Here is a 27,339-nt window from a genome sequence, read left to right as displayed (position 1 = left end):
TTAAGAAAAATTTGTGAGAGAAAAGTACCTAATTGAGTCTTTTTTTTGGTAACTTAATTTTTTTTCTGTAAATTGGGAAGAGGCTAATTATTATTCAGAGGCAGAATTCAGGCTTTCAGAAGTGGCTCTGCAGTTGTGTGGTGTAAGATGCTTTGATTGGTTCTTTTTTTCCTTCCGTCTCGCATTTAACCAGCTTTTTGACTGACAACTAAATAGGTACCTCCTTGGTGCCAGGCCCAGTGCAGGTGACATAGGTCCCCTATACAGTGACTCTTCTAGCAAGGACAGGGCCTGGCATATCTTGTGTCCCCATCACCCGGTGTGGGGCTGCAGACACTATAGGTCTTCAGAAAAGCTTGGCCAAGTGGATCAGAAGTCTGAACCCGGGGAAGCTCTCAGTCTGGTGGGTGAGGCAGCCACGGAAGCAGATAATTACAGCGCACCGAGGCCTGTGATCATTCTCAGGAGCTCTGCCAGATGATATAAACACAAAAAGGAGGAGGCAGTGGGCTTTTGTTGGGGGCAATCAGCCCAAGCTTTGCACAGGGTCTGTTTGTTAAGATGGATGGGATTTGGATTGGGATTTGGGGAGGGCTTTCCTGGCAGAGGGCCCAACCTGAGTGAAGGCACGGAGGTGGGAAAGCTGGGTAGGTGGTGTCTTTGGAGCACAGTGGTACAAGGAGGGGCAGGAGAGGACAGAGACAAGATTGCTCTGTACAAGTCTCCACTGTACTCACATTCCTCCTCCTCCTCCCCCTTTCATTTACTTGGTGTGCCCCACTTTCCCACTCCCCTCTCCCTGGGACTTAGGAAGAGCCATCAGAAAAAGCCAGCCTGGCCCCTGCGGCTGAACCACTGGGCTCCTGGAAGGGGCTTGCACAAGTCAAACTGAGGGTGGGGGATGCTGAAAGTCTCTACTACCCCCAAGTAGTAGTCCCGGGGCCTTCACTGGCTCTGCCTGCTCCCCAGAGAACCTCTCGGTGTCACTGGGGGAGAAGGGGGTGGGGGCAGGATCTCTTCTTAGGATGGCCTTCCTACAGTCCTGGTGTCTTGGAGAAAACTACTCAGCCCTCCAGGGAGGGAGGGGCCTGTCACTAGGAGTATGTGAGTCTAGGGAAGCCACTGACCGGTCTGGAGAGGCTGGAGAACCACCAGTAAGAGCAGCACAGGGGATTTCTGAATGGAGGGGGAGGCTGGATGGAGTGCCTCCAGGACTTTGGTGCTGATGTTTTGTGACTTAGCAGTCTGAAATCCAGGGATAATTTGAAGATACCAGTTGAATTATTCAATGAGGATTCCATGACACTGAGTCTTGGGTGAAGTGATTCTAGAGGTCCAATTTGGGGCATTTGGAGCCTGAGATTTTGAGTTCTGAGATGCTAAGCTGTGCCCTCTGTGCAAGGCCACGTCACTTTTGGTGACTACTCAGCCCAAGCTCATAGCCCTGACCTGGGAAAGAGAAGTCCTTTCTGTACCAAGAGAACCCAAGGCCCCTGGGCAGGCTCCTGAGCTGGGGAAGAGTTAGTCTACCTTCGCCTCTGGGCCCTGCCAACCTCCTCCCGAGAGGAATGGCAATCAGAGGTCTCTTGGGACAGAAGTGTTGGGTAAACAGGAGGCCCTGGCATCACCGTGGAAAGAGATTAATAGTGACCTTAATTATGGCATGATTGATTCTTGGAGGCTCTGGCTGAGCCCCAGCCTCAGCCACTGAGTAACATTTCCCCAGAGAATGAGGAGGCTTGCAGGGCCTGGGTGGCACAGGCCCCACCTGCCTCTTCACCTCAAAGCCTCTCTCCCTGCCTCCTTCCAGGCACCTCCTCCCCGAGCCTCTCCCCACTGGCAGCTGCCCCTGTGACTTAGAATTCCTTCCTGCCCCTAGGTCTGGTTACCTTCTCTGCAGATTCCATTAGAATCTAGGGCTTTCTCTGAGGCCCAGAGAGGTGGAACGACTTCCCCAAGGCTGTACAGTGAGTTGGTGGCAGCCAGGGATCTCTCCATTCAAGCCATCAAATGAGGCTATGCAATGGAAAATAGACTGAGTCTTGAGCACCCCGGAAAAGCTACCTGCAGGAGGCTGGGGCCGGAGAGCACAGGGCAGGGCCGGGGATAGGTGGGTTCCACATTTCACTGGCTGGGCTTTTTCCGGAATCTTTCCTGTCTCCCCCACCTCCAGCCCTCACCCTGGGGCCAGAGATTTGTTTTGTAGGTTTGGGTTTAGTTGTTTTGTTTTGGGAAACGGTCCACTTGGTGAGCTGTTTGGGGTGCCGTCTGCCCTGGGAGAAGCCCCAATCACTGCCCTCCCTGCCACCTAGGCTTCCGCTGTGCTGTCTCCTTACCTAAAATGCCCTTCCTTCTCCCCTTTGTGCTGCAAATCTTTTCTCATTTCTGAATTCTGCATAGATCTCACCATCTCCCAGAAGCCCCTACACAGTGGTCAGGAAACACAGATTTGTGGGATCCAGAAGAGATCGTGACCCAGTCAGGAAGGGCTTCCTGGAGGAGGGGCTACCTGAGCTGAGATGAGCAGGAGTTTGCCAGGCATTGAGGATAGGTGGAGGGGCTCCAGGGCTAAGGTGGTTTCATAGGCACAGCTGGGTTGGGAGCAGGGATGGATGAAGTGGTGAGGAAGGACCACAGAAAGGCCCTGGTCCTGCTCCAAGGCCATGATCCCGGAGCCCTATGGAAACCATGGCCCTGCGCCTTTCATGCCTGGCATTTTACTGTAAGGGAAGTTTGGGGTCATCACTATTTGTGAGTCATCTAGGCCACAATGTACCTACACCTTAATCCCTATCAAAGATGGTGGAGGCCCTTGGGCAGGGCCAGAGCTCTGCCCTGGTGCTCAGGACGACCAGGTGCCTAACCTTGGTATGGGCCGTCCTGCCAGTTTCATCCAAGTTTTGAACTGCATCCCAGGAGGGTGACTGTCAGGATGCCCAGTGATTAGTCGTGGGAGCAGAGGGGGCTCTTCCCCAGTCAGACCAGGGAGGGATCAGGGATTGGCCTTCCCTTTTCCTCGAGCAGCCCCCTCTCTGCTTTGCTACTGGGGGTGAGGAGAGAGCGGGTAGCTAAAGGGTTTTAGAAGTTGAGTGCTGGAAAGGCCCTTGGAGATCAGCCAAGGGTGCTCAAACCCTCCCATGATACAGATGGGAAAACTGAGGCCAAAGGCTTGGGGCAGTCACTCAGCCTACTGGTGTTCGAGTTCAGCCTCAGACCATCATCCCAGGGCTGGGCTGGGGTTGAGGCCCTGCGAGGGCAGCCACGGCCAAGGAGAAGGGGGGTGTCTCTCCATCTGCATGCTTGCCCTCCTTCCCCAGGGCCCTAGCACAATGCCAAAGGTCAGCCTCCCATCCCCACCAGCCCTGGCACTGTTGGGGGTTTTTTCCTTTCCTCCCCGATGTTCCTAGACTCATTCTGCCTATGCTTTCCTGATACCAACCAAAATGTTGAGCTTGGCCCTTTGAGGTACAATTTGCAGTTATACAGATGCTGCAGCTGGCATTGACGTGGAAGGTGATAGAAACGTGAACAGGCCCGCCCTGTGGGGCTGCAACCATGGAGAGTCTGGACTTTAGAGTCAACAGCCCTGGGTTCAAATCCTCCCTCCTCCATGATTAGCTGTTTGGCCTTGGGTGAATTACCTAACCTCTTGGGTGCGGGTGCACACGTGTGTGTGTGTGTGTGTGTGTGTGTGTGTGTGTGTGCATTTAATACACTTTTTCAAAAGCAGTTGTAGGTTTACAGTAAAATTGATTGGAAAGTACAGAGAGTTTCCATATACCCTCCTCTGCCTTTCCCCTCCCCATAGTCTGGCTTATTCTTTACATCTTAGATTAATATGGTACATTTATTACAACTGATGAACTAATATTGGTTAATTATGATTGACTAAAGTCCATGTTTGCGCTATAGTTCCCTCCTCGTGTTGCACACTCTATGGGGTTTGACACATGTCCATCATTACTGTGTCATACAGAAGAGCTTCACTGCCCTCAAAATTCCTTGAGCACCACTTATTTTCCCTTCCCCCTGAGTCCTTGACAGCCACTGATCTCTTTACTACCTCCATAGTTTTGCCTTTTCTAGAACGTCACTTAGTTGGAATTATACAGTATATAGCTTTCCAGATTGGCTTCTGTCACTTAGCAATATGTTTTCAAGGTCTCTCCATTGCTTTTTGTGGCTGGGTAGCTGACTCCTTTTTATTGCCAAATAATATTCCTCATTGTGTGGGATGCATTGTGGTTGGTTTGCCCATTCGTTCAGGCCCATGTTTGCAATCTGTTAAGACCATTGGCCTTTGCTCAGGAAGGTTGTCAAGGGGAGGGGATGCCTATGCAATGCTCAGCACAGTACCCAGCAATGACCTGGAGTGCCCACACCACCCAGCAGCAAGTGCTAGCACAACAAACAGTAACCATTGTGGCTGGTAGTACTCACACTGTACATATGTTAGCTCAGCCAGTTCTTTTTATTATTATTATTTATTTTTTTAGAGATGGATGGCTCACCATGTTGCCCAGGCTGGTCTTGAACTCCTGGCCTCAAGTAATCCTCCTGCCTCGGCTTCCTCAAAGTGCTAGGATTACAGGCATGAGCCATGGCACTTGACCTCAATCAGTTCTTGAACACATTTATTAAGGGCTTAAAACCTGTTAAAAGCTGGCAACACAGTGAATATCCTCATACCAATCAAGGTTTGGGATTGCAAACAACAGAAACAATTCAGGTTAATTTGGCAGAAGAGTTCCTTGGAAGGAACTAGAGTTGTTTCCAGAATCTGAGGGGTCTGGAGACCCACGCCTGGGTAGGAGTGGAGGGGGCCCAGGTACAGCCAAGGTTTCCAGGCTGTTGTCCCCTCTGGTGCAGCTGCTGCTGACCTCGCAGCACCTCACAACTAGTGCAGACATTCATGTGACTTCCAGACCTGGGCACTTAAACAAAAAAAGTTTTATCAAGATAAAGTTCGCAACCGTCACCACTAATTCCAGGACATTTTCTTTTTTTGTGGGGGGGTTGGATGGTGGCGCACAGGGTCTCACTGTCTTGCCCAGGCTGGAGTGCAGTGGCACCATCTCAGCTCACTGCAACCTCCGCCTCCTGGGTTCAAGTGATTCTCCTGCCTCAGCCTCCCAAATAGCTGGGATTACAGGCGCCTGCCACTACCGCCCAGCTAATTTTTGTATTTTTAGTAGAGATGGGGTTTCACCATGTTGGCCAGGCTGGTCTCGAACTCCTGACCTCAAGTGATCCACCCTCCTCGGCCTCCCAAAGTGCTGGGATTACAGGTGTGAGCCACCACGCCCGGCCAGGGACATTTTCACCAGCCCAAAAAGAAACTCCACACCTATTAGCAGTCACTCCGCCTTTCCTCCCCAATCCTCCCAGCCCCTGGCATTCACTGAGCTACTTTCTGTCTCAGTATTTGCCCATTCTGGTCATTTCTTATACATGGAATCATACAATATGTGGCCTTTTGTGAAGTTGGCATGACGTCTTCAAGATTCATGTTGTTGCCTCAATTCCTTTTTATTACAGACCTGAGCACTTCCATGTATTACCCCATTTAGTCCTCATTCCCTGATGGGTAAAGTAAGGCTCAGGGAAGAGGTAGTGACCTGTCCAAGGTCACATAGCAAGTCAGTTGAGGGTGACCAGGCTAGATAGAATCCAGGCACTTCATGATCAGAAAAGGGGCTGAGAGCAGTGCAGTGCAGTCTGCGGGGCACAGCGTGGGCCTGGCAGTTATGGGAGGGAGAAAGGGTAGGGGAGCGGGCAGGTGCATCCCGGGATGTGAGGATGGGACAGGACGCCGGAGGTGCACGCCCATCCCAGCATCCTGCCTCTGCTCCATAGTGCATGTTTACTCCATCCCAGTCATGGACTCTTGCTTTTCCCTGTGCAAGCAGGAGGCTGTGCAAGTACAGGGTAGGGGCCAGGAATTCTGACAGAAAATAGGACTTTGGGCTGGGGAGGGGCCTTGGACATCAGGCTCAGAGGTGAGAGCGTTCTCTTGTCCCAGAGCCAGCAGTAGCTCTTGGCAGGGGATTTCTTGGGAACTTGGCTGGTATCAGCAGCCCTGGGATGTAGCTTGGAGAAATCGATTGGACCTAAGTAATGCCATTATCCCTGGCAGGAAGGGGAGGGGAGGGGAGGGGCTGGTGAGGGATGGTGGAGAGAGTCCCGTCTCAGAGCTCGTCCCGTCCCGGCGGCCGAGTGTGGTGTGAGTAGCATGCCTCCGTTAGCAGAACTTCTGGGCACTTCTCTGAAGTATGGTCCAAGAAGTCCCTAGTGCTTCCTGCTCTTGCTGCCCTGTGTTGCTCCCTGGGGACATGGGGTTAACGCAGACCATCCCATGGGGGAGGCAGGCATGTCCACGGTGCTCTCACAGTGTGCCCAGGTAAGAGGGAGGGACATGCCAGGGATATGGGAGGCTGGGGAGACCTCTAACCAAACCGGGCCTCCATGGAGGAGGGAACATCTGACACTTGAAGGATCAGGAGGTGTTCACCAGGTGAAGGGAAGCAAGGCTGGAAAAGCAGTAGTGGTCAGATCCCGGTCACTGCCTGTTAAGAAGTTCAGTCCAGCTGCAGGTAAGAGTTTGGATTGGAGGGATGGGGCTGAAAGCAAGGAATCTGGAGGAGTCCCCAGCCAGGGGAAATGAGGCCTTGAACAGGGGAGTGGTTGTGGGGATGGCGAGAAAAGGGCCTTGAGGAAAGGGTGGTAGGGGGCAGTGTGGCTGAACTGGGTCTGCAAGGCCTGGGTGACCCCGCTGGAGACATCCAGGAGCTGCTGGCTATCTCGATCAGAGGCAGAGCCTGGGTGGCCTTGGCAGCACCTGGTAACTGAAGCCGTGAGAGTGGACAAGATGGCTGCAGCCAGGAGAGCATACAGAAGAGAGAGAAAAGGTTTGCCTCCCAGAGAATCCCCTACAGTTGTGAACAGGACAAAAATGCACCAGGGGGAGAGGAGACTCTGAGAGCCAGTATCAGCGAAGTTCTGGGCCGAGGCATGACGCATGCACTTCTACTTCCCTCTTTTCCAGGTTTGAAATGGAATTTCCATTCCTGGGTGGGTTGTAATGTGCAGTCGTGGGGACAGGGGAGGGGCAGGCAGAGGACATGTGGGAATTAGTCCCAGGGGCAGGGGAGTCCCGGGAAAGGAGTGTGAAGGCAGGGGAACCTGGGGCGGGCTCCCACGTGCGTTGCAGGATGTCCACCTGTTGTACCTCAGCGTTGCAGTACCTCCTGGCACCTTTCCCCCTCCCTGCCCCCAATTGTGTGTCCTATAGAAGTCAAGGCAGAAGCTGTTACCTGCTTTTACAGATTCAGAAACCAAGGCTCAGGGAAGAGCCTGAGTGGCCCCAGCCACAGAGCAAGTCAATGCGAGGCAGCATGAAGCTAGGCTTCTTTCCACATTGCACCCGCCTCCTCCCTTCCTGGGGAGGCGGGGGCAGATGTAGTGGCTGACATGACAGTAGAAACCCCCGTCTGGGGAGTGCACAGGGTGAGATCTGGCTCTCCTGGCTGTGGACCCTGGCCTCCCACCCCTGCGGGAAGGCTGGGAATGTGGGGGTGCCTATGTGGGCCCGCAGCACTCCCCAAATCTGGAGTATAGTAAAGCTGAGAGCACCCTACACCAACCCCCACCCATGGTCTCTCTAGCCCCATGGGAGCCAAGCTGTGTCCCCACCCCAGCCTGTCCCCCAGGCCCTGGCTCAGGGAAGCCCCAGCAGCTGCACCATAGTCCACAGGCCTCCCCAGGGCTCCCCGGAACAGAGGCTGCAGCAGTCAATTCCCAGCACTCAGGAGACTCCGGGTCATTCAGTATTCCCAGCAAGCCCCTAATGCATCTTCTCCCTCAGACTGGAGGCTGTAATCTCCGCACTGAGGTGAAGTCAGCATTGGGTGGTGGTGTTGGAGGGATAGGCAGAGGCCCTGAGTGAGGCCTGGTGGTGGAAGTAGTGAGTGGGCCTGAAGCTCAGCGTGCTCCTACGGTGCAGCCCCTGGGGCTTTGGAGAGTGGCATCTTAGGAGCTCATCTACCAAGCCTTGGCTCAGTGCTGACTCCAGGGAGCATACTCTGACCCTCCCTGCACTTTGGTCAGTGCCCACAGGCTCCCTTTCCTCCCTCCATCATACACTGCACTTACCATAAGACTCGTGGGCCATTAGAGCCCAGTGACTGTAGGAGTCTGCAAACTTTCCCTCTAAAGGGCCAGACAGTCAGTATTTTAGGCTTTGCAAGCCATATGGTCTCTGTGGCAACTACTCAACACTGCAGTTACAGTTAAAACAGCCGTAGACAATACATAAATGAATGAGCATGGCTGCGTCCAATGAAATGTTATTTATGGACACTGAAATTTGACTTTCATATGATTTTCATATGTCACAAGATATTTTTGTTTTGACTCTTCACAACCATTTAAAAACATAAAGACTATTCTTAGCTTTTGGGCTGTACAAAAATAGGCGGCAGATCAGATTTGGCAGGCCCATGGGTTAGAGCAAGGTCCCTGGAGCCAACCTGCGTGGGTATGAATCCTGGCTCTGCTGGGTGTCCTTTGGTAAGTGGGTCAACCTTTCTGTGCTTCAGAGTTCTCATCTATAAAATGGGGATGATGATGATGATACTTTGGGGATGTAACATGGTGCAGTCACGTTGGAAAACAGTTTGGCAGTTCCTCAAAAGGTTAAACATAAAAGTTACCATATGATCCAGGTGTGGCGGCACATACCTGTAGTCCCAGCAACGCAGGAGGATCACTTGAGCCCTGGAGTCTGAGGTTGCCATGAGCGATGATTGCACTACTGCACACCAGCTTGGGCAACAGAGCAAGACCTTATCTCAAAAACAAAAGTTACCATATGACACAGCAATTCTTTTTTTTTGTTGTTGAGATGGAGATTCGCCCTGTCACCCTGGCTGGAGTGCAGTGGTGCGATCTTGACAACCTCTGCCTCCCAGGTTTAAGCGATTTTCTTGCCTCAGCCTCCTGAGTAGCTGGGATTACAGGTGCCCACCACCATGCCCAGCTAATTTTTGTATTTTTAGTAGAGATGGGGTTTCACCATGTTAGTCAGGCTGGTCTCGAACTCCTGACCTCAAGTGATCCACCTGCCTTGGCTTCCCAAAGTGCTGTGACCAGCAATTCTATCCCAAAAGAAATGTGTACCCAAAAGAAATGAAAACACACGTTCACACAAAAAACTCATTCACAGAAGCATTATGTATAACAACCCAAAAGTGATAACAACCCATATGTCCATCAGCTGATCAATGGATAAACAAAATGTGGTAGATCCATACAACAGAATGTTAGACATAAAAAGGAATGAAATGCTGATCCATGCTACAACATGGATGAGCCTTGAGAACATTATGCCGCGTGAAAGAAGCAAGACACAAAAGGTCACATATTCTATGATTCCATTTATACGAAGTCTCTAGAATAGGCAAGTCCATAGAGACAGAAAGTGGATGAGCAGTTGCCAGGGCCAGAGGAGTGAGGCCAGGGTAAATAGGGAGTTACAGTGCATGAGAAGGGGGTGGGGGGTTGTTGGGATGGTGAAACTGTTTTGGGATTAGATAGTGGTGATGGTTGTACAACTTGTGAATATACCAAAAATTGAATACTGTATATTAAATACTGAAATGTATACTTTAAAGGGGTAAATTTTATGGCATGTGAATTATATCTCCATTTTTTAAATGCAAATACTTCCTTCCTTCCTAGGGCTGCTGTTATAGTTTCTGCATGGAAAGCACTTGGAACAATGCCTGGTTGTTCCCCTCTTTGGCCCTCTCAGGGCCCTAGGAGCCTTTGTGTGTCCTGCTCACATTGTCTCCAGGGCCTCGGACAGGGCCTGGTACAGAACATATGACTGAGTTTCTGGAGTCCCACAGGCCAGCGTTGGAGTCCTGACACCTCAGTATAGCTGTGCACCTCTGGGCAAATAGTTTCTCTGCTCTGAGCCCCAGGTTTGTCATCGGCAAAATGGAATAAGAATAACTCACAGTGGTGTGGAGGACTGGATGACACCTGATACTCAGGGTGTGTGAGGTGCCCCAAGCCCATTGCCACCTGGTTACACTTTACCAACACTGGCCTCCAGAGGCTGAGGCTCCCACAGATATCTCCAGGGTGCCAAGCAGGGCTGGGGCAGTAGCTTCTGGCAGCCACACTTCAACCCTCAAGACACCTCTTGCTGCTATACCATCCTCCCACAGGCCCCACCTGGCGAGGGAGCTCCCTGTGTCTGGAGAATGAATACTTTGGGGCACTAGAGCAGTTCCTAGATTGACTACAGTCCAGTTATGGGACAGCAGCCAGGCATTGCTCCTTGTTCTCTGAGCCTCAGTTTGTTGAACTGTCAAATGGGTTTAGGACACAGAACCTGCCACTTCAGATGGTTGTGCTGATGAGATGGAACAATGAATGTAAAGTATTTACACGGTGCCTGGTGTATTTTAAGTGCTCAACATATCTCAGCTTATATGATAATTTCTTCTAAAATGTTTATTTTGAAAGTCTGCTATGTGCTAGACACTGTTCAAGTTACTGGGAATACAGCAGAAAATACAACAGATAAAAATCCTTGCCTTCATGAAAACTGCATTATAGTAGGGTAGACAGGAAAAATAAGGAAGTTATATTTAAGGACATGATTGAGAAAACAAAGCTGAGAACGTGGGAAGGAGCTTAGGGAATGTGGGAAGGGGCTACAGTTTTACAGAAGGTGATCTGGGACAGTCTCATTGAGTAAAGGACATGTGGCCAGGTGCCATGGCTCACGCCTGTCATCCCAGCACTTTGGGAGGCTGAGGCAGGTGGATAACCTGATGTCAGGAGTTCGAGACCAGCCTGGCCTACATGGCAAAACCCCAGCTCTACAAAAATACAAAAATTAGCCAGATGTGGTGGGCACCTGTAATCCCAGCTACTTGGGAAGCTGAGGCAAGAGAATTGCTTGAACCCAGGAGGCAGAGGTTGCAGTGAGCCGAGATCGTGCCACAGCACTCCAGCCTGGGTGACAGAGCAAGACTCTGTCTCAAAAAGAAAAGAAAAGGACATTTGAGCTAAGACCTGAAGAGAGGAGGGGAAAGAGGAGGAAGCCATGCAGGTTTCTAAGGGAAGAGCATTCCAGGCAGAGGGAACAGCAGCATGCTAGGCCAGTGAAGAACATGGAAGAGGTCAGGAGTGGCTGGAGGGGAAGGAGTAGGGAGGATGAGGGCCTGGGTGGGAGGCAAAGGACAGGTCCTTGGGGACCTGCAGGGGTGGGCCTGTGACTCCAAGTGAGACGGAGCCCCACTGCAGTGCTTTGAGCAGGGGTGACCCTCCCTGACCTAGGCTACAATGACTTGCTGTGTGGTGCCTGACTCCTCACCCTTCCCCTGCCTCACTGCCCTGTGCTTCCTCCTGCAGGACAAGCTGGGGGCCTCCATGGGCGCCTGAGGGCCAGGCGCCAGGGCCGTGGGCACGAGTATGGTGAGACACCAGCCCCTGCAGTACTACGAGCCACAGCTGTGCCTCTCCTGCCTCACGGGCATCTACGGCTGCCGTTGGAAGCGCTACCAGCGCTCCCATGATGATACCACGCCGGTGAGCCATCCTGGAACAGGGTCAGAGGGACCCAGTGAGCCCCAGCAAACCTGAGGGGCTGGGGGAGGGGTCTTAGCTCTGTCTCTGCTGACTCGCTCTGGACAGGCCAATGGCCTTTCTGGGTTTCAGTTTCTCCCTCTGTAAAATGGACTCATAGTAATTCCTGAATCTACTGACCAGGAGGGCATGGAAGGAGTTTGTCCTGTTGACAAGTTATTAACTCTCCTCTGACATCGTTGAGGTTGGGCTGTTCTAGAAGGGAAGGGTCACCCCAAGGTGAGCAGAAGTTCTCAGCTTCCTGGCAGATCTTGACAGGCAGGCAGGCAGGCAAACAGGCAGGTGCTGGAGGAGAGGGTGAGGAGATGGGCCTGGCCATCCTGGAGCCTGGGAGCTGGCAGGGCCACGGTCTGGCACTGGGGCTCAGTCACCTGAGCCACAGGCTTGCCAGAGCTGGCAGCAGGTGCACAGCCGGATAAAGAAAGCCTCCTTCAGTGCTGGGCTTCCCAGGCCAGACCTAAGCTGCACTCCTGTCCCTGGGGCGCTGTCAGCCGGTGGATCTAGTTTCTTCTCTGAAGGAACCCAATTCCTGTGTGGTGTTTATCTAAAAGCTTTACTGTCTGGAGAACAACTTTCCTCCTCCTTCCTGCTTGTCTGAACAAAGAAGCCAGCCTCTAAATTCAGCCAGCCCCAGAAGAGGCTGGAGTGGCCAGGGGGTGGCAGGGTGTGGGCCGGGGTGGGGGATGGGGAGCGGTGGCTGCCACTGATGTCAGAGGCCCAGTAGGCCTGGCTGTCTGTCTGGGGAAGTCGGGGAAGCTTATCCACCTGTCTGCCCTCCTCTGCCTGTGCTGATGACGGATAGAGCCCTAGACTGAGGAGCCTGGGTTCGTCACCTCCAAATAGTGAAAAGCAGGAACTGCCAGGGTGGGCACCAGGCCTGATTCATTGCCATCTCCCCACTCCCGGCCACAGAGGAGCCAAGTGGCCAAACTGAGGCAAAGGAGAGGGAAGGGCCTGCCCAAGGCCACAGGGCAGGCCCCTGGCAACGCCAATACTAGAGCCCCAGTCTCTCCACTCCAGGCCCCTGCTGGGAAGCCCTCTGAGATACCATATGTCACAGCTTTCCCTCTTATGTGGAGGGGTACAGACCGTGGGCTCTGGAGTCAGATGGATTCAGGTTTTGGTGGTGCATCCTCTACTTGAATCTAGTTGCCTGTGAGCTCCCTCAATGGTGAACTGGAGGGGAGACACACCCCTCTCAAGTTGCCGCTGGGCCATGACATGTGATGAGGGCTGTAACGTGACTGGCACAGTGCCAGCTATGACTAGCCATTGAGACAGGTCATTCCAGATGCCCAAGCCTCAGCCTCTCCATCTCTGAAATGGGAGATAGGTTGTGATCTTGGCTTCAGAATCCCGTGACCACTCTACTGTGCTCCACACTTTGTTCTGGATCTGGACCTGGGCAATGGAGGTCCAGCAGCCACTGGTGTGAATAGGGTGGGGAGACAGCTGAGGCTAAGGCGAGAAGAAGGATGGCTGAGCTCCCAGGCAGGAAGCCCCTTGGCCATCAGGGCAGACGCTGGGGAAGGCGTATCTCCCAGAAGTCTCATCTCCTTGGTGGGCCCAAGGCCAGCCAGTCATAGGCATGGAGTCAGGAAGTGATGATCTTGGCTGCAGCCAGCACAGGGCCCAGAGTGGAGGAAGTGGGCTGAGGCTGGTTTTGAGCTGACTGAGAACCAGAACAGAATGTGCCCTGCAAGGCTAGGGTCTGGGTCACCAATCTGAGGCAGGGGTCTGGGGCCAAGGCTGGAGGGGCAGCAGGGGGCCATGAGCTAGGCTAGGAGAGGGTATAGGGCTTTACAGCAGCTCTGGGTGGCAGCGCCTCTGCAGAAAGGGCTGAACTCACCTCAGGTGACCCCAAACTCACAGCTGAAGATGAGCATCCTCTGCTCCCCCGCCCCTTTCTCCCTGCAGTCGCTCACTTCGCTCCGCCCCCTGTCTCCTCCTACTTCCTGGTTCCCAGCCTCTGCCCCTCATCCTTTCTCTCTCTCTCCCCGTTTCTCTTTTCTCTCTCTATTCCTCCCTGAGGCAGCTGGGTGAGGGCAGCGGTGGGGCTGGACTCACAACGAAGGAATAGCGACCTAGTGTCTCAAAGACAGGGCTGGTGCAGGGTAGGGGCTCCAGAAATTTCGCTGAACAAATAGAGGTCTTGTGTAAGCTCTGCGGGGGCTGGTAGGGAGAGGAGAACTGCCTGAGTTGAGGGGTGGTGGAGATGGCTCTTCCAGTGAGCCTGGTTTGTCTCCTAATTCTCACCACCCCCGCCCCAGGGGGGATTCTCCCCCTGTATCTCCCAACTCAGAGAAGCCTGGGTTCAACTCCTGTGAAACCCGATCTCCCTGAGTCTCATCTGTGAAATGGGCTGAAAGGTGGGAGAGTCACGAGGCATTTTATTCTCATTCTCAGGCTGGAAAATGAAGTATGAAAGTAATAGTATCTGTTAACATTTATTGAGTACCTACTGTATGCAGGGAGCAAACAGTTTACATGCATTGCCCTAGTCATTGTTGTAACATCTCCATGGGCCATGTTTAATTGTGTGCCCATTTTACAGATGGAGAAATCAGTCACACAGGCTGATGATAGATTTGCAGCCTAAACTGCTGGAGACTAGGGAAGATAGCGTGTGTTGAAGATGTGGGTTTAAGTGAGAGTTTGCTGGAAGAAGAAAGGCAAGGGGACTTGGGAAGTTGCCTGATGGAGGAGAAAGAGCACTGGACCAGGAGCATTTGGGACAAGATGGGGAGTGGCCTTGAATGCCAGGCTTGGAATCCTCAGTGTTTCCCTGGTTATGATCCAGCCCTGGGCCCTGAAGTGGATCCTGGGAGTGGAGAGGGTGGGTGGAGAGAGCCTGGGAAGGGCCCCTTCCTCTCCATCCACGCTGGTCTCCCTCCTTCCTGCCCCCCAGCCTGACACGTTCCCACCTCTTCCAAGCCTTTGCCCCCCATTCCCCCAGGACACACACTTAACAAATAAAGAAGCAGGAAACCAAGGACCAGAGAGGTGAAATGGCCTCTTCTCTTGCCCCCAGTTCTGAGGAGTGGAGGAGCCTGGCAGCAGGAGGCCAGGCTCACTCAACAGCCAGGAAGGGGAAGTAGAGCTTTTTATAACTGGGGATAATTAATTGGTTGTTGTCTGTGACTCATTACTCTAATACTGCCAATTAAGGACTTGGTAGGACAGAAGACTGTTCTCAGGCCATCCCCACAGGGTCCCCTGAAGACTGTGTCTGCAAAAGGCAGTGTCAAAACCAGCTTCTCTATAGAGAGGGATATAGGTCAGATGCCTGGAGGAACTTCCCAGCCAGAGACATTGAAAGAGACAGACTACCATAGCCAATTCTTGCACTTCTGTAGTACATTTACCTTTTGAAGGCTGCTATAATCTTAATTGATTTCCTCCAGGAAGAGCAAGGGAGTTATTCAGGCCAAGGGGCTGAGGGCACAGCCTGCACTGACCCCGCTCACACCACCAGGCCTGTGCCTTCTCATCTGTTCCACACCAAACAGTCTTGTCTGGGGTGCCCTGATTACTTATTCAATCAACAAACCTGTCCTGCTACCTGCTCTGGGGTCATAAGTATATCAGACCTGGTTTTCCCCTCCCTTGAAGGGCCGGCCCCCAGGCTTGTGGGGGAACAGACAAGATGAGACACACCCGGACCACCCAGGTTGATCATTTTGGAGGCCTGGGGAAACCCTGGGGGCAGGGAAGGCTTGCCTGAGCTGGCCTCTGGGAGGATCGGCCCCATCTCTGCAGACCGGGGAAGTGTTCAGGGTAGGGGGAACTGTGTGCACAAGAGAGTGTCTTGTGTTCAGGAACTGAAAGGAATTCAGTCCACCGGCTCAGGTGCAGGGACGGGGAAGGGTGCTGCTCAGTGGGCCTGAGCCTGAAGCTGTATTGAGGAGTCTAGGCTTCATCCTGGGCAGCGGGGGCCTGAGCCAGGCTTGGGCTGTGTGAGGAACACTGTGGTCAAATTGTGGAGGATGCTGAGGGCCCTCAGGTGGAGGTGGGAGGGCCAGTGAGGCCTCAGGTGTCTGTGTGGGGAGTGAGGAGGTATACACAGGGATGCAGGCTGGGGAGGCATTCCAGAGACACCTAGAAGGTATCAACGGACTGGCTGTGGACTGAGGTGCAGAGGAAGGAGTGTCTGACAGTGAATCCCATCCTCCCATGATGCCCAGCGTGGGTGGATGGAGGCCCGTCCTGGAGATGGGAACACATGCTGTGCCCCAGGAGCGAGTGAGAGTACAGCGTTCTCAGTAGAGTCCAGGAATAGCACAGGAAGGGTGGGCAGAACAGACAAATAAGCCTCCCTAACCCCAGTTGCCTGCCTTCTATGATGGGATATGATGAGAGCCCCCCATCACCCTACCCTGGCAGGAAGACACTCGGTGTAGGGAAATCCATCCCCAGCTCCTCTGCCCCTTCCCCTCCATGCTCGTCCACGCCAGCCACCCTGAGCTTCTCCGCATCCCCAGGATAACCTCACCCTTCACAGCACTGGGCCTTTGCTCCTGCCATTCCCTCTGCTTGGAATGCCCTGTCTTTCTCCTCTCTACCCCTTAAGACTCATTGCAAATCCCCCTCCATGCCCCCAACTTCTGCCAAAAAATAGCCCTCCTCCTTCCTTTCTTTCCTCACTGCTCTCTCTCCCCACCTTCCTCACTCCCCTGGGGTTCCATAGCACATTGACCTGTGCTGGCCATGTGGATTGTGATTTTTTGTTTCCCACTGGACTCTTTAGGATAGCGTCTGGGCCTGCACACTCCAGGGACCTGACTCAGAGGAGGTCCTCGGACAAGATTTACTGAATGAACGACTGGAAGGAGGATTGAGCATATGTGTTCATGAGTGAGTGAGGAAGCGGTTAGGGGATGTGACTGCCATCTTGCTGACCAGGTGGGGCAGCCAGACCCCTAATGAGCTGTCAGAGAATGTAGGCGTACATGTGCGGACGGGTGTGTGCTGTGTTCTTGGTGCTGCCTCCTGTGCTCCTGGTGGTGGTTGGCAGTGGAGGGTGCTGCCTCAGCCAGAGGGACCTCCCAGATCACCCTTGGAGCTGGGATTGGGCTCTGCCAGTGCACAAGAGGGAGGAAGAGATGAGTTTCCCAGCTGGCCCCCACTTTTTGTCCTGTCAGCCGTGTGGATTTGTGTCCAGGATATGGAGCTGGAAAGAATGGATCCCACTCAGGAAATCAGGGCAGGCTTCAGGGATGAAGGAGCCTTTGAGATGGGCTCCAGGGTGTGGCTGGATTGAGCCAGATGCCACTGGGCATTCCTGGCAAGGGAGCTGCAGCCTGAACTTGACCCTGCCTCCCAGTGACTGAGTGTGTGATCTCAGGTCAGGCCCAGACCCTCTCTGGGCCTGAGCTTGCTTGTGGGTTAAGTGGAGGTACACATCTATGTCCTACAGATACAATTAGATCATGGATAGGAATGTGCCTCCTGTCTTGTACCAAAGAGACCATTGTTCCAACCCTGCAGAAAACGTGCCCTCCCTACAAACTTTCAAAGTGATGGCTTTCTCTCCTTCAGCGCTTTGAGGAAAAGAGACCCGGCAGGGGTGAGAGAGAGGCCCTCTGAGCTTTATTTTTCCCACTTCTAAAACTGCAGGATTCCTATAAGGATAAGAAACTAGGAGATGATATTATTACATCCACGAGAGAGAGAGGAGAGGCTGGTTTGTTGCAGCACGAGGAGGTGGGGATTTATCGCTGCAATAAAGCCATGCTGTCTCTTGCCTTAGGCAACCCCCACACCCTGCCTAGCTCCTCTTGGAATAGCACCAAGGGCACCTGGCATGACCATGTCATGCTCCAGGGGAAGTGGCTAAGTCTTGTTGATGACACTCTATGAACACCTTGAGCAAGGGTGGGGCAGGAGATGGGGCATTACCAGGGGACTATCACCACCCACCCTGTGACGTGGTCAGGGTCCTATGAACGGATCTGGGATGGTTCTTCCTAAGGGCCCCTCAGCCCTTCTGCTCATGTCTCCCCAAGGGGCTGATGCCAGCCAAGGGATAGGCTGGGAGAAACAGGGTGCCCCAGGCAGGACTTAATTGCATTCTCCTGCCTAATGAACCGCTCTGAGTGCAATGCACCCCAGCAGAAGCAAGGACAGAGGCCTGATTGCCCAGCTCTCTGTAGTCCAGAAAAATAAATCCAGCCTCTTAGGCTGTCAGGAGCCGGCTGGGGGTGGGGATTCTAATCCCTTTCCCTGCTCGGCCCTAATGCTGCAATATCTCTTCAACCTCCCCAGGCCACCACCTCCCCCAAATCTCCCGGATCAGGGCCAGGGTAATCCTGCCATAGCCTGCCCATCTCTCCCTTTTGGGAGCTCCCTGCACCCTTTCCAGCTGACATTTCCCAGGCTTTCCCATGCATCAGTCCCCCCATTTGGAACTTGGTGAAGGTGGAACAGGCTGACCACTGGAAGAGCTGAGGTGCCCAAGATTTGGCTTGCAGGTGGCAGATTCAGGAGTAGGCACTCCTCAGTCTCTCCCTCTTGGTCTCTGTAGGACTGTGTGCTGAGGGTGCAGCTGGGCTCTGGGACCTCAAAGAAGAGCTGGAACCACTGGGGAGAGGGCTTGGCTGAGCAGAAAGGAGCTGTGCCAGGCAGAGCCCGCACAAGGGGGAAAGGGCTGCCTTGGGCCAGGTTAGAAAACCTGGAAACACAACCACAGGCATCTGAGAACTCACTGTGTGGTGAACAAATGTAGAAATTACTACCAGTATCACAAATGATGTAGGGACAGCTGAAGCATCCATTTGGTGAAAGTAAAATTAGATCCCTGCCTTTTACTTCACACCAAAATAAATTCCAGATGGATTAAGATGTATTTTTTTCTATTTTTAAAATTTTCATCCCATTTTGAAGGCATACATTTGTTGAAAAAATTTAAACAACTTGGAAAGATGTAAAAGAAATTCTAGTCTTCATGCTTTAGAGATAAGGCTTTTAAACCTCTCTCCGCACACGTGACATCCGTATGGAACTATATATAGATGGATGTCGATGGATGGGTGGATTGCAGATGGAAATGTAAGCAATGAAGCCGAGAAATCGTGGGTGTAAAATATTACTTAAATATATGATATTGGGCCACCCTTCTTAAATCCAATACCAAAGGCAAAATGTATAAAGGAAAAGAGGGATAGATTTGACTACATAAAAATTTAAATTTCTACACAGAAAACATGATAAATAAAATTAATTCAAATGATATATAAGAAAAAATATACAGTGTGTATGAAGGCTAATTCTCTTACATAGAGAAAGCTTTTATAAGCCCATAAAGAGCCAGTTCCCCAAAATAAAGCCTGCTTTGCTCTGTGCCTTCACGCCCTCTGCTCCTTTTCTCTGTCTGGCTTGAGGTTTCCCAACCTTGTTCTCTCAATAAGTCCTTTCCTTCCACTTTGCTGCAGGTGTCTCCTCCTCCAGGAAGGCTTCTAGCTCACCCCTCCTCCTATAACTGACAGTGTTAAGGATCTGGGCTCTGAGCTCCTAAGCAACCTGTGTTTGCCCTGCTCACCACACCAATTCCCAGGAGTGGAGCTGTTTGCTGCCAGTCTTGGCTCAGGGTGGCCTGATTTATCTCTGAGTGTCTAAGGGCTCAACACGTGTATGTAGATGACTGGAAGAGAAGGGTGGTGAGGATGTAGAGGAGAGACACAGATTTAGTTTGGTACGGGGTGTGAGGTAGGGGTCTAATTACAGTTGTTACCAAATATCCAGATGTCCCAACACCATAAGTTGAATTCCCCATCATTTTTGCACTAATATACTAATGACCTAATCTCTTGCCCACATTTCCAGGCCATTCTCCTTCTTTAGATCGCAGTATCACCACTTCTTAGTTGGATCTTTAGGAGATGAGGCGAGATAATCTCTGGCATCTTGGTTAACTCTGAAATCCCAGGGTCCCTGCTCTGGTGCAGCCTGTGACTCAAAGTGTGACCTTGGGCAAGGCCCTGTCCCTCTGAGCCTGTTTCCACCTTGGTCAGACAAGGATAATTTACATTTCCTGCTCCTTGTTGCCCCGAGACAGCTGGGGACACTGGAGGTACACAGACCTGGTTGTGAATTGTGGTTCCACCATTATGTGTGCCCTTTGTGACTTTGGGCAAGTCTCTTCCTTCCTCTGTGACTTGGTCTCCTCTGCTTTGCAGAACTGTGGGGATGATGAGATGGAGCAAGTAAAGGGCTCTTAGGATTACCATCCCCACCCACCCCCAGTGCCATGGTGAGCTCACACAGGACTCTGTTCCCCACAGCCCAGGATGCAGCCTGTGAGTGAGATTGGGCAGCTACCATGCCAGGGTCTTCTTCCTCCATTGGTGCTGGCTCCCAGGGCCACAGCCTACAGAGCCAGTCCTTGCCTCTGCATCTGGCTGACCATGGCACCCACCCTGGGTTGGGGGAAGGCGATCAACCTGGCTGTCCTCAGCAGCTGGAGAGATGTGGTGTAGAGCAGGGAGGAAAGGTTTGATCACTGTCTTCACATAATTAAAGGGCTGTCAGACGCGAAATGATAATTACAGGAACGATCCTGGATTTGGCGACTTACAGCTTACATCTGTAATCGTGCTGGGGCCTGGAAGTCCTCCTGTGAGGTGGTGGTGATGTCATTCTGTGAACAGAGGAGGAAGCTGAGGTCAGAGGTCCTGAGCGATTGGCCTACAGCCACACAGCCAGTGGGAAAAGGGCCTGGGTGAAAATCCAGCTCTTTTGTGTATTCTCCACTCTGTGGTCATTTGACCCCAATATTTCTTACCCTTTGGCTGGCCTTGTTCTGTGTGGTGTCAGAGAACCAGCTGCACGGGAGCAGTGGAGGAGGCAGATTTCAGCTCCACCTCCCGGGGGTGGGCGTCGGGGGGAGGGCAGTAACTCCCCTGCCCGGAAGGTCAGCCTCACCAGACACCGTGCATGGGAGGTTTTAGTGGTCTGGGCAGCATGCCGATACTGTCCCCATTTTACAGAGCAGGAAGCTGGGGCGCAGAGAAGGTAAATGTCTTCCCCAAGGTCACTCAGTCGTGGCCAGTCTGGGATTCAAACCCAGTATTGCTAGACTCCCTCAACCCAGCCTTCCGTTGTCAGGCTCCATGTCATGGAAGGAAGAATTTTGAGTCCACAGAAGGACTAGGCAGCATCTGGAAGGAGAAGCCCCTTCCCAGGAGCCAGTGGAGTAGAGCAGGGTGAGCTCGTGTCCTGGAGGCTGCAGACATGCTCGCTGCCTCAGGGCAAGGGGACAGGCAGCGGAGCTCTGCGATTCTGAAATTCTGTAACATTCAGAGTGATGTGTGCAGACTTCAGACCCCATGTTCTGTTAAGGGACTGAGGGGAGGTGCTCCATAACCTTCAGGATCCCTAGTAGTGGGAGGGGCAGCTGTGTGCATTTTGGCCTGGGGCTGCAGTCTACAGTGGCAGGGGCCTGTAGCCAGTGGCAAAAGGCAGCAGCAGAGCCATCCCACCCCAGCGGCCATGCCCATGCTTCCTGTGTGGGGCTGGGTTTGCGGCTGCAGTCGTGCTCTGTGACTGTATGAGCCCCCACTGCTAATGAGGTCTTTCTCTATGTTCTTCTCTGAACACAGAGGGCTCTGGGGTGGGAGGGACAGGACAGAGACAAGGAAGGGTGAAGAGAAGACATGACCATCCTCAGGAGACAGTGAGGAGAAGGACTGGCCTTCAGGGAAATTGACCCACAATTGCCCAGATTGCTACGGAGGGGCTCCTGTTTCTGGAGGGTTAGGGTAATAATGGAAGGAGATGCAGCGGCCTCTGGGTTGGAGCCTCCAGGATTCTCCATCACAGCAGCCCCCACCTCAGCCTCCATCCCCTGGGGCAGGAATCAGCATCCTACCCCATCCACAGCCAGGGGCCACTCCTGCCCCAGCTGCTCGCCCTGTCTGGTCCCTCCTTAGGCAGTCTCCAGCACACTCCTCCTGGTGCCTACCCCAGGAGCCAGCTGCTCCCTCAGCCCCAGCCCACTCAGCTTTTCTTCTGCTCCCTGAGGGTAAGTCTGGGGCTTGCACGATGGCCCTGCCCACTGGTGGCCCTGAGCACCCCTCTGTTGCCCTGTCTCACATCCATACCTCCTTCTATCCCTCATGCCATAGGTGACCACCACCTTGTGCCCGGCGTGATGCTGGGCCCAGGAGACATAGAGACAGCTCAGGCCATCCCTGCCCTGAGGGAGCTCGCAGCGCAGTGAGCCACCCTCATTATGCACCCACTATGTGCCACTTGAAGCCCTTCAGCTCATTTAACAGCCTCCCTCTGAGGGAACGGCTGTTATTCCCATTTACAACGAGGAGACCGAGGCTCAGAGGGGCCAGGTGACGTGCTGAGTGGCAGAGCCAGCTCTTTAGAGCCAGTGCTCTTTCCATCTCCACAATTACAATTTGATTGAGGGTCACAGTGGTGGGTGCCAAGAGTCTGTGCAGGATGGTCAGGGAGGGGAGACCTTTTGAGGCCGGGAGGGATGGAAAGGCTTCCTGAAGGAGCATCAGGTCTGGCCTAGGGGTCAGAGAGTTGGAGGAGAGAAATCCAGGGAACTAGGCTGGGCCTGGGATCGCCATACTGGGTCCCAGAGGGCAAGGTGGGTTTTGAGGGGAGCTGTTCAGGCTGCCTCCCAAGGGGGCCTGCAGAGTCCAGTCAGTATGCCTGGGTTCAAATCTTATCCCCACTCCTCCCCTACCTGCTGACCCCTCTGACTCCCCTCCACTCACCCGTGTTGAGCCTTTATGCAAATTAGCAAAAAGCACCCCTTTTCTAGGACATGCCCGCCCGCCATGTGCCAGCAAATCGTCATAATATGCACATTGATGGTCACCATGATGTGAGTGGCACTTCTTAGGGGGCAGTGCACAACTTGCTCAGCCATATGTGGTGGCCCTTCTCTGAGCCTCTGTGCAATGGGGGTAGATACCCCTAAATAAACAACCGCTAGTGTTATGCAGACTGTGAGAGATGAAGGAGGGCCGTGGCTGGGGCATTGAGGCAGCGATCACTGCTCTGCGTCTCTGGGAGCAGGGCCAGATTGGCTTGCTAATTGGTGGAGTGGGCAGGCCTCTCTCTGCTGTAATGTGCCCTGACAAGGACCATTAGTGCTATTGGGGCCTCTTTATCAGTGGAGCTGCTCCCCAGGCCACTTCCTCTGGCTACTTCCTCACCTTCCCCTTCCCTTCCTTCCAGCCCCTGCCATTCAGTGTTTTCCTCTGATTGTTCTTAGAGTGACCCCCGCTGCCTGCCTCCCTCTGTGCTGGGGCCTGTTCATCCCCATCTACAGGCTCACTGTGGCCTCCGGCTTCAGCTCCCAGGGCTTTAATCCCTAGGTTGCCCCAACCCCAGCTCATGCGCTAGTTCTGATCATGGGGTTCCTGGCTCCTTGTTGCTTAGGCCCTGCCTGCATTCCTTCCATGCCTGGATGCCTCACCCCCAACCACCGCCAGCTCTGGTCTTGGCTGGTTCCCAGGAGTGGGAGGTGCAGCCCCTCATTCCTGCCCTGCCTTGCTCCACTGTAAGGATCTGGACACTTGAGGACAATGGCCTTTAGGGCATAGGACCCTGGCTGCCATGGGCCCTCCCGGCCCCTGTGGTCTTCCTGGCCCCCTGTCAGTCTTGCCCCTGGGCCCTGCATCACCCCGGTCACAGGACGTCTTCCCAGCGCCTACAGCAGGTGCTTTACCTTCCTGCCTCCAGGCTACTTGCCTGGGACCAGACCCATCCTAGGCCGAGGCTCACCCCTCACCTAGGTCCCTCTCAGAACCTTCTCTGCTGGTCAGAGGCACACAGGCCTTGCCCCTGAGGAGGCAAAGTGGTCTCTGTGGACAGACAGCCATCTAACACTGCCAGTGTGGGCTCTATAGAAGACTAGGTACTTTTTTGTGGGAACTGGGTGTTAAGCCTCAGGGAAATCTCTCCTGGGTGGGTGTACTCATGCCAGGGTAGGAGAAAGGATATTTCCTCACCTATCATTTCATTATCAAATCTTTCTCAAGTTCCTGTGCCATCTGGAACACGAAAACTGCCCAGATCTCAAGGCATTTATGTATAGCAGGGAGACCAACATGTATAGAGACAGTTCTAGAACTGTGGGGTCTGAGCCATAGGTGAGATGGCTGCATGAGTTACAGAGCTCTGAGGAGATGGGATTCACCCTGTGAGACAGGGGAGTCTTCAGGGAGGAGGCACTCTGGAAGGAGTAGTTTGCCTCATGGAGCAGAGAAAGGTTGCTTTCTAGATGGAGGCTCCAGCTGTGTGAAGGCTTGGGGTCTGAAGAGCCTGTTTGGGGAACCGTATATAATTCTGTGCATGGGGCATAAAGCACAGAGCTGGCCTGGGCCAGACAGAGTGGGCCTTGACATCTACTGAGAAGCTCTTGCCAGTGGGACTCTCAAGCTGGGGTATGATGTGACCAGATGGGTGTCAGTCTAAAGACATGGTTCACCCTTTGGGAGACTCAGATGTTTAAGCTGGCCTGGGACTCACCAGCTGCACTCTGCAGGAAATGAAGGCTGTTATGAGCAAATAAGAATTTGAGGTAGCAAGAGGGATTCTGAGAAGGACTAGTCCTGGGGTGCTGGCTGGAGGGTGGTGGAGAGACGGTCATGTGCAGACCCAGACTGCCTCCATGGGAGGCAGGACTGAGTCTAGGGACTCAGCCATTCTCTGGGTGGCAGCTCCTAGGGTTCGATTGTTCTAGAAAGGCACATGTCCTGCCCTGCTCCTAGCCAGGGTTTCCCTATTCCTGACCAAGGCTGGGCTTTGCTGTGCCTGGAACTGGAGCTTGTGCCATTCTGTGTCCGGCTGGGGCAGACACAAGTGGCCTACTCTCCGAGAAGCCACCACCTCCCCAAGCCTAAACCTGCTAGAAATACTGGGCCTCAGGGTGTCATCACCTTTGCGTCTCTGTTTATGTACCAAGTGAGGCTAAGCAAGGCAGTCTGGCTCTGCACATGACAAGGAGTGGTGGCAGCTGCTCACCCAAACATGAGTCGCCCAACTGGAGTGACCCACCTGGGGCAGGAGGGTCACCCAGGCACCAGCCCTCTTGCCCAGGGTGAGGCACGGAGCAGGCCCTTAGTGGGTATGGAGTCATGGACCATTAGGGTGTGAAGACCTTTCCTACATTCTGGAGAGGCAGAGGATGTCACAGATACACTGGTAGTGTGCTGAGTGCTCACCAAGCCACCTGACTTGTATTATCTCATTTAATTCTCCATCAACCCCATGGCATAAGTACTAGTATTGCCCTCATTTCGTAGAGGTGAAAACTGAGTCACAGAAAGAATGAGTACTTTGCCCAGAGTTACACAGCTTGTAAGTGGTGACAGGGATCTGAGGTTCCTGGGCAGACTGATGGTATCTTTGCATGGTGTGGGATGGAAGGATTCTGGACAGTGAGAAGACTTTCCCTCCTTCCTGCCCAATCCTGCATGTGGTCATAAAGTACTAGTAGAGTGGAAGTTGGCTCAGTCTCCATCCTTGCAGAACCCACACTTGTCTGGGGGACACAGTGAGCAGGTCATGGTGTGCAGAGCATGAATTTAGACAGAGGGATGCCGATGCTGCAGGCGCACCGCGGCAGGCACGAGGGTAGCAGGGTGAATCCAGGGAGGCTTCACAGAAGCAGTGATATTTGAGCTGACTTGAAAGGTGAGTGGGAATGTTCAGGGAACAAGCCCAGAGGCAGTGGCCCTTCCAGGTTGCAGGAACTGGTTGTGTAGGTCGAAGCTGGAGAGGTCAGGGGGCCACACTCCTGCTTGGCTATCAGTAAGGAGCCATGAAGAGGTTAAACTGGGATGGTTTAGAAACATAGCAGGGAGCTCAGACGTAGGGCTGCCTCTGTGACTTCATACCCTCAAGGGAAATGTAGTCTTGGTTCTTCCTCACACTGACCTCCCCTCAAGGGCTGTTGACTTGTTCTGATGATCTCAGCAGTTTCCCGGGATGCAGGATATTCCAAGCTTTTTGTGCTTCCAAGATAAGGGGACGGATGAAAGCAGGGAGAAATTGGAGGGCCAGGAGGAAGTGCCTGCTGACGCCTGAGCTGGCCCCTCAGGAAACAGCAGTGGTGGTGTCAGTGTCCCCCGCCACCCCACTTCCACCTGGCTGGAGACAGGGGTATCTGGCCCAGTGGAGGCAGCAGAACATGGCACTTCTGTACTTCTTCCTTAATCCTCTGCTAACTTGCTGTGTGACCTGGGCAAGTCACTTGGCCTCTCTGGGCCTCAGTGTTTTTCTCAGTAGCACGGGGTAGAGGTGGAGAAGAAGAGTGCCTGCTTTGTAGGCATGTGTGTGAGGGATGTGACTTCACAGACTGCCAATCACTGTGCCAGCGCCAAGGGAGCCGTCCCCAGAATAGGGAGAGCAGTACACGATGGAAAGGCTGCAGGCCACAGTGAAAAGAGCACAGCCCCAGTGGGGGAGGCCCTGACTGCCCCTGGCTCTCCACCTTTCTGTGACTTTGGGCTTGGTGATGGTGGACAGGTCACTTCCCCTCTCTGAACCTCAGTTTCTCCCAGGGTAAAGAGGGCAGGAATTCCTGCCTGGCAGGTTTGGCTACAAAGTGGGAGGGAGGGGGACACATTCTGGTGGGAGGCAGCCTAAGGGGCTGGCCCCTGACCCACTTAATCCCCTCCTCCTCTGCTCTTCCAGTGGGAGCGCCTCTGGTTCCTGCTCCTCACCTTCACCTTTGGCCTCACGCTCATCTGGCTTTACTTCTGGTGGGAAGTCCACAATGACTATGATGAATTCAACTGGTGAGTAGGGGCAGTGGGTGGGGGAGGAAGGGGCCCGGAGCTGGGTATCCAGTAGCTGGGACCTGGAGGCTGGAGTTAGAGCCTGTCTCCCAGGTTGGCCCTCTGAGCTCTGCCACCAGCTCTCTGTGTGGCCCTGGGCAGGGCCTACTCCCTGGGAGCCTCTGTCCTGCTCACCTCCAGGGCTTTGGTGAGGAGGCTGGTGTGGGACTATAATGGGAAGTGCCGGAGGTATGGGTGAGGATTGTATCGCAGACTGGCAAGAAAGAGGAGGAGGAAACAGAGAGATCCATGCCCCGAGGGGAGTCCTACTGCGAACTCAGGGAAAGCTTCCTGGAGGAGGAGGCATGGGAACTGGGCCTTAAAGAATGGCTGGGACTGAAACCTGGGGAACTTTAGCTGCTGGTCTTGGAGACCCCTTGGTGCTTGCATTGATGATTGAGCCTGCATTCCTGGCCTCCTGAAGAGGTGGAGGGGAGCCTCAAAGAACAAAGGCTTACAGGAGCCAAAGCCCACTGGGGAGACACAGGGCATTCCTTCCCGGTGCTGTGACCATGGACAATAGGAACATAAGGCTGGGCCAGGGCTCAACCGGGGCAGGGGCCTCTGGTTACCCCCTTTGTATACAAGAAATCTACAGCTCAGAGAGACCAAGGTCTCTGCAGAGGAGATAGCCCTGGATCCTAGGCCTCCTAACTCCCTTAGCTAGGCCCTGGGCATGGCTGGCAGATGAGTTTGGGGACAGCTCAAGGTCCTTTGTGGGTACCTCAGATCCAAAGGCAGGGCTGTCTGAGCCACTTACTTGGGTACAGGAGGGGCACCTGTTTTTTCCTGTTTGCCATTCCATCGCCTGCCTTTTGCTAAGCAGTGGAGAGGTCATGGGAGGAGGGCAAGGACCCAGGGTTCTATTGAC

General features: G+C 53.4%; 1 protein-coding gene across 10 annotated transcripts in view; it reads left to right on the top strand.

Annotated features, from left to right (window-relative positions):
* The window catches only part of GDPD5 (glycerophosphodiester phosphodiesterase domain containing 5), a 91,865-nt gene that overhangs the window by 36,953 nt on the left and 27,573 nt on the right, over positions 1-27,339 (top strand). For 6 of the 10 annotated variants that reach the window (XM_004051824.5, XM_055356825.2, XM_031016300.2 and 3 more), the window contains 2 exons: positions 11,428-11,604; positions 26,326-26,429. In XM_004051824.5, coding sequence (XP_004051872.1) covers positions 11,488-11,604; positions 26,326-26,429 — 221 coding nt within the window. In that variant the 5' untranslated portion in view covers positions 11,428-11,487. Of the gene's footprint in view, positions 1-6,743; positions 7,046-9,738; positions 9,984-11,427; positions 11,605-26,325; positions 26,430-27,339 lie in introns of those variants that run through there. The other 4 variants (XM_055356828.2, XM_055356824.2, XM_055356823.2 and 1 more) reach the window with 2 other exon arrangements.

Source organism: Gorilla gorilla, chromosome 9 (assembly GCF_029281585.2).
Source record: "Gorilla gorilla gorilla isolate KB3781 chromosome 9, NHGRI_mGorGor1-v2.1_pri, whole genome shotgun sequence".
NCBI classification, from domain to species: Eukaryota; Metazoa; Chordata; class Mammalia; order Primates; family Hominidae; genus Gorilla; species Gorilla gorilla.
This window is presented reverse-complemented; position numbering and strand designations above follow the sequence as displayed.